The sequence below is a fragment of the Apodemus sylvaticus genome, chromosome 3, assembly GCF_947179515.1.
Source record: "Apodemus sylvaticus chromosome 3, mApoSyl1.1, whole genome shotgun sequence".
Lineage (NCBI taxonomy): Eukaryota > Metazoa > Chordata > Mammalia > Rodentia > Muridae > Apodemus > Apodemus sylvaticus.
The window spans coordinates 88,480,062-88,492,433 of NC_067474.1; the positions used below are offsets into that span (position 1 = coordinate 88,480,062).

General features: G+C 38.1%; 1 protein-coding gene across 1 annotated transcript in view; it reads right to left on the reverse strand.

Annotated features, from left to right (window-relative positions):
* The window catches only part of Ptprd (protein tyrosine phosphatase receptor type D), a 511,224-nt gene that overhangs the window by 103,062 nt on the left and 395,790 nt on the right, over nucleotides 1-12,372 (reverse strand). The window contains exons 22-23 of the mRNA XM_052176673.1: nucleotides 2,638-2,679; nucleotides 2,037-2,134 (exon numbers count right to left, since the gene is read on the reverse strand). Coding sequence (XP_052032633.1) covers nucleotides 2,037-2,134; nucleotides 2,638-2,679 — 140 coding nt within the window. The remainder of the gene's footprint in view (nucleotides 1-2,036; nucleotides 2,135-2,637; nucleotides 2,680-12,372) is intronic.

Genomic DNA, 12,372 nt, shown 5'->3' on the forward strand with positions numbered 1-12,372 from the left:
CTTCATTAGTCATTAGGGAAATGCAAATCAAAACAACCCTAAGATTTCATCTTACACCAGTCAGAATGGCTAAGATTAAAAATTCAGGAGACAGCAGGTGTTGGAGAGGGTGCGGAGAAAGAGGAACACTCCTCCACTGCTGGTGGGGTTGCAAATTGGTACAACCACTCTGGAAAGCAGTCTGGCGGTTCCTCCGAAAACTGGGCACCTCACTTCCAGAAGATCCTGCTATACCACTCCTGGGCATATACCCAGAGGATTCCCCACCATGTAATAAGGATACATGCTCTACTATGTTCATAGCAGCCCTATTTATAATTGCCAGATGCTGGAAAGAACCCAGGTATCCCTCAACAGAAGAGTGGATGCAAAAAATGTGGCATATCTACACAATGGAGTACTATTCAGCCATTAGAAACAATGAATTCATGAAATTCTTAGGCAAATGGATGGAGCTAGAGAACATCATACTAAGTGAGGTAACCCAGACTCAAAAGGTGAATCATGGTATGCACTCACTAATAAGTGGTTATTAACCTAGAAAACTGGAATACCCAAAACATAATCCACACATCAAATGAGATACAAGAAGAAAGCAGGAGTGGTCCCTGGTTCTGGAAAGACTCAGTGAAACAGTATTTGGCAAAACCAGAACGGGGAACTGGGAAGGGGTGGGAGGGAGGACAGGGGAAGAGAAGGGGGCTTACGGGACTTTCGGGGAGGGGGGGGGCTAGAAAAGGGGAAATCATTTGAAATGTAAATAAATTATATCAAATAAAAAAAAAAAAAAAAAAAGAAGGCTATGTAGATAGATTGCCCTGGGCTGTCTACTCCCACTCTTGAACACTGCATGTCTGGGATTTGTGAGTTCTTTGGACATTCAATACTAGATCTCATAAAGATTTCTGACTGCATGTGACAGAACAGACTGCTAAACCTAGTAGAGAAAGACTACCTTGAGAAACTGCATTTGGACCGGATGCCAGGAAGACCAAAAAGAGGAATGGGAGAGAGCAGTGTTTTAAGACTTCCAGTAAGCAAATCATAGAAACTCCCCCGAAGGAAGCTGGTAAGTCCAGAGAGCCCACAAGCCTCCATTGCTCAGAACAATTACAAGATTGTGATGGTAAATTTAAATTACACCATAACACATAAAATACAAGAGCAGAGATGTTCCTTTGGTAGTGATACAAGAACAGGTTTCACCATGAGGCCCATTCATTATGGAATACTAAATATGGACAGTTTTGCACCACATTGCTTAACAAATGCTACAGTCACAGTATCTCTCTCTTCCTTCATCCCTCCCCCCACCTCTCTCTCATACACAAATACACACACACACACACACACACACACACACACACACACACACACACACATCAAATTTTACTTAGAGTCTTTGAGGACTCTGAGATTTTATGATACTAAACAGTTTTGAAACAGGCCCATTTCTGGTAATCTTAGCTCTATGCACAGTGAGTGGTGATGCAATAAGTACACCGTTTTCAGGCCGTGGGAAGCATCATATTCAGAAATCTACTGCGCATTGGGACAGCGAGAAGGCTCAGCAGGAAGGAGGTCTAGATTCTCAGAATGCAATGCAGAAGGAGAGACTTGATTCCGGCAACTTTTCTCTGCTCCACTTATGCACACTCACATATACACATGCACATAGAATAAATAAAGTACTATAAAATTTGACTTATTTCTGGTGACATCTTTTGCAGTGAAGATTCTTACCATGAATTAATTAATTTGTGCCTATTTGGAACACTTAGATGCTTACTGAGTCAGAACATTTTATGAAAAAAAGAAAAAGAAAAATACCACTCAATTTACCTCTAAAAATGTAAAACCATTTTTACATTTACAAACCTGTAAAATTCAGTGACTATATTGTTTTAATTGCTTATTATTACAACTTGCATCAGATTTGGAGTTGTGTTTCAATAATTAGTACTGATGTTAATTTTCGAGTCAAAGCAAAGGCATGCATATGTCGGAAGTTCTGTCACATAAAGAAAGTATATTACCTCATATTCCTGGGAAAACTTCAGGTTATCATTTGCTTTCAACCTCTCAATATGATCTGCAAGTTCCAAGATAGGTATTGGAGGATGGCTAGCCATACCTATTAAAAACGAAGAGGGAACACATTTGAATAAAAACAAACTGAGACTAATCATTCCAAAACACAGTGAATGCTGTAGTTAGAGATGGCCTGAAAACATGTGAGTAGTAAAAATGTTTTATGTGAGAAAGCAGGCAGATAGTCTGGTTACTCAAAGCAGGACATGCTCTAAGGGGAGGATTTTGGAACCAAGTAGATAATTCACCAAGCATATTTCCCCAAACTAGTATTCCTAGTGTAGAAGAATGTGTTACTGTGCTATGAATCAATAGGTTAGCTAGCAGAGAAAACGGAAAGTCGGGCCTGATGTCAACTTCTGCTTTGAGTAATTACTGTTATGCCATCTCAGACTCCTTCTCCTGCACTGTGTGAAATGGAAATCGTGTGGAATTACATGGTGTAAAGTCAACCAAGGAACAGACAGTGAAGAAGGCCTGGAAGGGAAGGAGGAGCAGCCTGATAGGAAACATAAAGTGACTTATGTATAAACAAAGAAAACTAACTTGAAAAATGAAGGTTACCAGGGTAACCGGAATCATCTGAACCTGCAAAGGAAATGATGGTGTAAATAAAATAAAGAAATAAATAAGTAAACAGAATGGATTTGTTTAAAAGAAATTAAATGGATAGCCTGATACACCTTTATAAAAGACTAATAAAACGCAAGCTTATGCAGGGCTCACTATACAATGTGACACATGAGGATCACTTTAGTGTTTCACAAACATGTCAGGTGACAACATTCACATGCAAATATGAACACGTAAGATGTCATGCACAGCAGGTCATTGGCAATGATAAGCAACAACACATTGACACCAAACCAAACTGAACTTCAAAAATGTTTCCACTCGTAGCAGATTGTAGAGGCTGGGGTTGCAGCCTTCTCCTAGCCATTAACAAATGGCTACACTAGCAAAGTAGTATGTGACCCCCAGTTCTTACTCATCAAAGCCCAGCAAACCTACAAGCTACTCCAGGTGTAAACATCTTTGTCCTTTATGGAAAACGAATGCAAGAAAATGAGCATATGACAGATAAAAGGACAAGGGAAGAAAAGAAAAGTGAAAGTAGTGCAGGAGCCAATACATCTTAGTTCAGTCGGCCAGCGGAAGACACACTAATTTCACAGTGTTTGTCAAAAATAATCTGCTGTTAATTCTGATGATTCTTGTGTTTTTCTGATGTTTTCCCTCTGTTCACATGATTTGATCTTGTCTCATTGAGATTAATTTTGCAAGTGTACCATGAGAGAAAATTGCTGACTCGGATATTAAGAGACACAAATTCCAGCTGGCTTGAGACAGTGAACTAACATGCCCCCAGGGAAGTATCTGAAGTAGAAAATTAGAAGTGGGGAGCTTCAACTGGAAGCTCTGGTGATGCTCTGTTCTCACTGCCACTCCAAAGGGTAACAGGCTGGAAAGGTCACCATTAGAACAACATGACAGGATTACTTATGGGTACCTATGAAAAGTCACCCCCTAAGTTTCCTTATCTAAATGCCAAATAATTAGTAGTATAGTAAATTAAGTAAAAACAAAACAAAATGAAAACTACTTTGCTTCTTCAAGACAATCATTCTATGCTATGATCTATGGTGGTTTTGTGTTCATGGGAGTGAAGGTCTACTTCTAGGAGCCAATATCTTGGCAGATCCAACAGAAATGAGTTGATTAGATGTATATTCTCTTTACCAATGGTAAAATTATATATTTGGACTGATAGTTTGGAGATCCTTCTGAAATTTTTTATATAGGTGAAAATATCGAACTAATTTACATTCTGTGGCTGGCAAAGAGGGGTGGCAGTAATCTAGTAATTAAGAGTAAGCTTCACCAGATGAGGCACTCCCCAGAGAAAAGAATGGAAATGCAAAAGCATGGGGGATGTTAGGCTGGGCTTGGCTCTGGATATGGAAATGGGCTGATGTGGACATCATTGCAGTGCTTTAACAGAGAAGGTAATAGAGACAAAGATGTTTAGACCTTTTCGAGCGAATCGTGGGAGAGAGTTATTATCATATATGGACTGAGTGGTGGTTTGGCTAGAGAGGGAGGACACAGAGCCAATCAGGGAGGCGTAGGGGACTGAATTACTGCTCAAAGCTGCAAAAGTAAAGCCAGTTGGAAATGGGAAAAGTATTAGTATAACAGCAGAAGTTCACAAGAAACAACACAAGATGTGATCACATATTTACTTCCAACATAGGGTCTCAAAGGACCACGTTGGAAGCTAGTTACAGAGAAATCCAAGCAAATATCGGCTCTTTGTAAATAGAATTTAAAAGCTGTTACTTAAAGCTCAACAGTGTGCATCATATATACATAATTTCTAGGAAAAGAGTGGCTGCATGGAGTACAAAAGAAACATAGCCTCAGTATACAGAATATAAATCCTTCATAGAGACCTGCAATCAAGTATCACAATGTCTTTATATGTAATATCTAGGGATGAAAGTAAGTTGATTCTGGAGTATCGTACTTCCTTACAACACTATTTCACTACACTGATTGAGATTCTGAACAGACAAGGGTCTTTTAGGAGTGGTTCCTAAAAAACAGGTTTTAAATTGTGGCAGATTTGATTTGAGGTCTGGAGAGCATCATTTTTAAATAGAAACTATTATGTACTTGAGTTGACTGCTATTTATGTTTAGGGAAATTTTCTTTAGCTAGCCAAAAAAGTACATATTCTATATATTGATGCTGTTTTGCTTATCTCTAAGGCTGAATACCAGCATTAGTGTGATTTCACATAAAACATGAGATAAAATTACTCTAATCTGAACCTTTTTATTTCATGTAAGAAAACAATCATCAATGGTGCAGTAGTTTGATTAAGACTGGCCCCCTACAGACTCATATTTGAATGCTTAGTGTCTGACATTAAGAGTTGTGGCCTTACTGGAGTAGGCCTTAGAGACACATGGTCTTAAAGGAAATGTGTCACTGGGGATGGGTTTCAGGATTTCAAATGCCTAAGCCAGGCCCTGTGTCTCTCTTTCTCTTCCTACCGCCTGTTGATCCTGATATAGAACTTTCGGTACCTTCTCCAACATCATGTCTGCCTGCCTGCTGCCATGCTTCTCACCATAAGGATAATGAACTAAACCTCTGAATTGCAAGCCAGCCCCAAATAATGTTTTTCTTTTTAAGACTTGCCAAGACCATGGTGTCTCTCCATAGCAATAGAAATTCTGAGCAAAGGGTTTACTTCAAAATAATCTCCTAGAAAGTTGTTCATTGCCCAGTGCTGAAAAATACGTACAATCCAAAGTGGATTTCTATATTATGAATGAAAATGTAGATGCTGAGAATACTAAGAAGACTAAGTTTATCCTACTATAGGATTTGCTTGTGTTTTATCTAGAAGCCTAGCCATTGTACACAGTTTAGAAAACATGTGTGCATTGCATGTATACATGCATGTGTGTGTGTTTGTGTATATACATTCAGAACAATATTTTCATATTTTAAAGTTCCTTTTTGGAGGTTACACATCAGTCCGATTAATTCAGAACCTCTGATATTTCAGATACTGATGTTTTAAGCTCCCTATCAATAGCTCTCAATCCTATGGGAATTCATGATGATGACAGCAGGAATCTTGTTATTCCATTTGTTATAACTTTATGCTCAAAAATCTCATCAGGAACAAAATAAACTTTTTTACTAGTAATATTCTTGTGACACCTGGCTAATAGGTCTTACTCCTTTTTGGATATTATTAGCAGCAAAGAACTTGAAGTGTAATTAACAACTGCTGAGAACATTCCAGGATCAGGACCTCCGTGATCTAAAGCTACAGTTGTATAATACAAACACATTGTAAAGGCTTGTATTGACTCTGGGCAGTTTTCATACTGAGGCCACAGCATTTACCAGATATGTGCTATCTTCACAACAATCAAATCTACTACATAGACTAGAGAAAAAAATGATGACGACTTTCAACATTTTATGTTTTTGTGATAATAGTCACAGTGGCTTTCTCGCATGAAGTAAAACTTCAAAATTGTGGTATTTTTAGCTGAGATACATCTTGGAAATAATGGAGTTCAGTGCTTTTATTTTGCACAATAGGACTCAAAAGTTCAGGAATTGCAGATGCAATTAAATACTCCACCTAAATAGTGAATAGTAAAATCATCACTCTGCTCTTTGATAGCTTTACCTTGATTCCTGTCTAGAATAGGAGTTGATTTTTCTAGATCAGAGGCAGAATCCAAGGGCTGAGTGAGTCAGAATGGTACAGCCAGTAACCAAAGAGCATTAGCTAATATACAGTAGCCACTTTACAAAGAAGCTATCACCTTGTTCTTTGTAAGGAACAAATGTCTAGGGCTACCTGTGTTCACTTGGTTTTGCTTTTCAGGACAGACAGGCATACCTTTCTTATCTGAATTACAACAACATTAGACTCAGCCATCTCATGTCAGTTATCATTTGGAATGTGGGGAAGTGGGTGGTGCCTGAGAACAGAAGCTTCGATGCTCTGTCATTTTTTTTTTTTTTTTGTGCCAAGTGGAAAAATAAGGCTGATTAGGGAAGTTGTTCAGAAAGCTAAAAGTCCTGATGAACCATCAAGTGGCAACGTCACAGTTTTTAATGTTGCCCACTGTTTTCCTGAAATCCAGTAGCTCACAAAGGCAAGATGTGGAAGGCACGATGTTCTTATGCTCACTGACAAGCACTAGGAAAACCAGCAATGTTAAGCACACAGGTTTATCACTTCCACAGAAAGGACGTGCACACCTGTTTTGCACCTAGAATGCTGGGAGTGGCTATCATGAATAACCTGGTGACCTTCACTATCTCTCTGGCAAGGCTTCACCCAAGTCTCCCAGAATGTGTTTTCCCGATTCTGCCTTCTAGATCTTCCTCTCTAGCTTGGTCAGTCAATAGAACCCATCCTTGTGGGAAATGTCACAAGTACTTTACAGCCTGGTGACCTTTGCACTAACTCAATCAGAGACTACTTGAGATCCTAGTCCCTTAAGCTATAGAACCCATCTTCATGATGGAGTAATTTTGCAGAAGAGTTTCCATGTAGTCATGCCTTAAGCTTTCTTGTGCATTGAGACTGAGATAATTGTTACCAGGAAACTTTTTCCACTATTGTACTGTACTTAGGTATGTCCAAAATCAACTGGCCTGTGCTGAACAGAGTTTCCTTCTTGCCTCTCACATTCATTTCCCCGCTGGCTGTAGAGCTTTCTGGAACCCCCACAGTAAGAAGTTGCGGTTTCTTTTGGCCATCTAAATTGTGACCTTTTTGAAAACAAGAACAAGCTCTTTTTTTTTCTTTTGTATTTGTGTCAATTAAATGAATGTGCTGACAGGGTCAGACTGCTTCAGTTCAAGTGGTGACATAAACCCCAAGCTCTGCAGTGACATAATGAGCATTAAACCACCCTAATCTAAACACAGTGTGTTAATTACTGCATCTTAGAACTCTTAGACTCCAGCCTGGTTCTGAGATGGGGACAACGAAAAAGTACCCAGGCTCAGCCCTACAATGTACACAGTGCACATTCCTTTCTCTCAACACATTCGGCGTTCCTGAAACTGTAATGGCATAAGGTCAGAATGTTAAAAACTACAGTGCATCTTGGCAAAACAGTTTTGAGAGTGTAGAGGTGCTTTTTCTTTTTAAAATATTCTTACTGTGTGCTGTGATTTAGAGCGGGCTTCAAATAACTATATATTGTCCATACAGAAGTATTTTCCCAAAAGAGGCTCAGCATTTCTCATCACAGAACACCAAATATAAAACCTCCAATATTTGAATTATTTTGACCTTGATTTGATGCAAAAGTGGAAAACTCCACATCTAATCTCACATTATAGGCAGAAGTAGAAATTTAAGCATGGCAATATATTATATAAACCTACTCTGGAAATTTGTTTCATAAACTAATGATAAATAAGATATAAAGAGAACATTGATGTAAAACATATAATTACTTTTAGGGAGAAATTACAACAATTTAACTCAATTATGATCAGTCATATCCTTAAATAAAATATTTCTCAAGAGTGTTGCTCAGGTAAGCATTATTTTTTATAAGATTTCTGAGAATGAGGGATTTGAACAAAATATGTTTGTTCCTTTATATCCAAAACTTACACTTCTGATTCAATGAATCAGTTTTACCAATATAAAATACGAGGAACAAATGTTTTATTGTCAGGTTGTATGCACATATTTACTTAGACTAAACCATGAAGATAATAAAAATGTACAAATAAATGTGGGTTTTATCAGCATTGGTGCAATTACTAACACCAGTGGATGAGGGTTGCTACAGCATGACCTCTCCAAATCAATTTGGCTATTGTGCAGGCAGTGTGCTGCTGATATCACAATCTCTGATACATTAACTTTTTATGAGTTTATGTTTGGTTTTCAGAGACCATCAATCACATACCAGGCACATTTTTCTTTCAGGCAAAATGCACTGAAGTTCCTCCCCATAGTGAAAGGAGGCCTTCAGAGCTGCGGCCATCCATGGCTTTGCTCTGTTTGTTGCTTTTCTGAATCTTTTGTTCTGTTTTGGTATCTTTGTAAGGGGAGGGGAAAGCAAGAGGAGCAGACTCAGTAATGTTCATGGTGGCTGGAACTGTGTCCCACACAGATAGTTGCCCTTCCTTTATTTTTCCTCTCTCCTGGACTGAACACAGACTTCTCTCAAAGAGTCAGCTCAATTTGCACTGCTGGGAAGATGCACAAACATGAACATACACCTGTCTCTTTTTGTTTTGCTTTGTTTTTTCAAGATAGGGTTTCTCTGTGTACTCCTGGCTGTCCTGGAACTCACTCTGTAGACCAGGCTGGCCTTGAACTCAGAAATCCACCTGCCTCTGCCTCCCAAGTACTGGGATTAATGGCGTGCACCACCACTGCCTGGCAACTCCTATCTTTTTTTTTTCCTTAATCACTACCAGCTTTTCACTATGTCCTTTATCTTACTCACCTGTTCCCTTTATAGTGACCATGGAACAGAGGGGGGGGGAATTATCAGCAAGTAAATTTTACAATATTAAAAAAAATCTGCAACTGGTAATGCTTATCAGAATGATAAATGCCTCTGGAATCCCATTCCCTGGCATCTGACACGCAGAGATTGAGACAATGATGTGAAATGATCTACGAGACACAAAAGGCAGGTTCCACTAACAGGACAGGCTTAATGCATGTTGAAATCTGCAGAAAAGCATGAAATCAACACTGTGAACTGACAAAAAGGGGAAAAAATTCATGCTCTAACTTAGATAGGCTCCTATTGACATTGCAAAGTTAAGCCAGAAAACAGTATGGTCCACTCTCTACAAATACACTGCATATTCGCACACAAAATGAAATTCAGAACGGCATGTGTAGAGCCTTGAAAGGCAGATACAAGGGTAAGATCAGAGTAATGATTAAAAATCTTTTCTTCTTATTTTATATATGATTAAAAGAAGAACTGAAATTCATTAGATAAAATTATTCTTGTTTGAAAATGCCTTTGTTTGATCTCATATTAATTATCAAAATATTTGGAGATATAAAAAATAATAACAGTGAATAGTAGTTTAGGCATGATTTTAAATTTTTAGAAATTCCTGCCCTTAGAAATATGTATTGCTTTTGTAAATCTAGCAAGGGACATTGGACTGTAGGCTACAGAATTGACAATGAAGGGAAAGAGCAATAGTTCTTTGCTGTGCAGGCTAACAGACACAGTTCAGTTTTGCCTAACTCACAGCCTATCTGCCAACCATCCCTAACTCACACGGTTTTCTTCTAGGAAACAGTATGCAAGGCTTAGCAAAAGTTTCCAGGTTTATTAAGTAATCTAGTGGGTGTACATGTACATGTGTAGGTTCCCTCCTATGGGTCCTGTGGTAGAACTCAGGTTGTCTGGCTTGCATGCACAAGCTTTTACCTGATGATACATCTGAGTAGTCCTAAGGTTATTTTAAAAAAACTTCTGTTATACTGACTCTATCCCCCTAGAACTTAAAGATTTGTAAAAGTTACCAAGGGGTTAATATTTGTAACGCATACATCTACTGTCAGTTATTTTCTCTTTATCTCATCCTGCCCGGCTCATTCTGCTAAGGGAAGGAGACTGATATAACTCAGTTTGTGTTTCATTTTAATGCTATAAAGTTACTACTGGTGTTAGAAAGATGTCATCTAAGTGCTCATCCTACATAATGCTGTTTAGCCCAGCACACCAATAACTGAAGACCCACTGACGTAATCTCTAATTATCTTAAATGATTAAGTAGCCTACGTTCTCCCAAATACATTGTGTCTATATACTGTACTTTGACTTTTAAGACATAAATATACAGCCCTGGATGATATTGACAAACATGAGAGCCTGCATTCAGTTCCCAGTCAGGATCATCCTGGCTTTCTTAGATGCTTGAGTACAACTTTCACATTGGGACTAGATATCTGTTCAAAATTTTTACAAGTACACAAAATTCTGTGTAACTGAACATCAGTGGACAGAATTCTGATTTCTTTATGATCAAAATTTGTCTGTGGTACTGCTACACTATCAGAATGACGTGATGTGACAACTGAAACATCTGCCAAGATAAAATAAAAAATCTGACTTCTTAACCGTAGACTTTCTAATGAGAATAAATAAGTTAAAATCTAATTTACCTTTCACCAGCAAAAAATTAAAATAACATCAGAGAACTTAACAATTAACTTTCCTCTATTCTGCACAGCTGATGGAGTGTCACACGGTTGTGTTTGCTTGCTACTTCATCATTCCTAACAGGCTGTCACATGTGACATCACCTGTTCTCTTGGGGATGTTCTGTGGTTGGTCCTCGGTATATAAATCATAGTTTTCTTATTTCACTGAATGTCATACTTTTAGGAGTGAAGACATGGGTTATTAATTTATCACTTATGTATGTCATTAATAAATATCCTCAACTGTTAATGTTATTTGGGAATAAGTAGTTACAGATTAATAGGTATGAAACAGATAAAACATATTTCACGTAATGAATCACAGAAAATATAAAGCAAAAAATAAGTAGAATCACAGCAGCAAAAATATCTAGCCAAGGGTCACTTTAAGTTACCACCTGAGAAAATTATTGCTTCTTCAATAAGAGGAGAGGGAAAAAAAAAGCATAGGTGGTTAATAGCTCCACTTTTTGCTTTTAGACTTTGGCATGTTGCTAATGCAGTAGTCACTGGTGGAAATTCACACTGACTGAAGCAAATGCCCTTATCACTAAATATTAAACATTAACAGTTCAGTTACTTTCATTTGTACATGGCCAAGTGTTTAGAACATAAGCCCTATACAGCTTGGGAGGAAATGAGTTTCTTTCAGAAATAAATCAAGCCTAACTAAATCTGTCCTCCAAGCAAAAGCACAAGACAAGGCTTCCTGCTTAAGATGTATGTTGGATGAAGCAGGACCATCTCTTCTGTTCAGTTATCTTCCTTTAATACCTTTTGTTTCTTCCCCTTTGTCACATTTCTCCACTTTACACCACTCTCTGTTCAGCAATAAGGGTAACTCTAGTTAAATGATACCTTATCATATACATTTAAGTCTTCATTTTTAATTCAGTAAATTCTTAAGTAATACAGCAATGATACTTCAACTGGAACCCATGACAATTTGAATTCAGTACACTTTCTCCATAAGTGGATCTGACAGTCCCCCATGCATTAACAAAGTACTTTAAGATAACTTTTGGGGTTGCCACATTTGTTCAAAGCATCTACAGGAGTGAAAGACAACTGAAGACTGAGTCTTCTGGGGGAGACATAGCTGTTTTCTTGCTTATCATCACCTGTACCTGTTGATCATCCTTGACAAATGCTATGCTTTCTGAGGGACTGCTGTCAGGCTACAGGAAGAGAGAGGTAACACACACATGTGCTTCTCTTGTTGATACCTATTTGCCCATTTATTCAATGATATACTGTGATTCTGTGTCTCCTAGAAGTCCAAGTTTGCTTTCAGTACAGATTACATTTTGCATAGAAGCCATGTACAGCAGCATCAGAGAGGAATCTCTTTCCTCCATGGATTTCCTTAGGCGATCTAAAGAAAAAATTTCCCTACAATGCTTTGGTTTTGGGGGTCCTCTATGGATTCAGTTAGGTGACAGAGAAAGTACATAAATTGCTGAGTCTGTCACAATGATGTTGAGTTTATTCTGAAGTAGTCTGTATACTTTCATTTTAAAACGAAACAA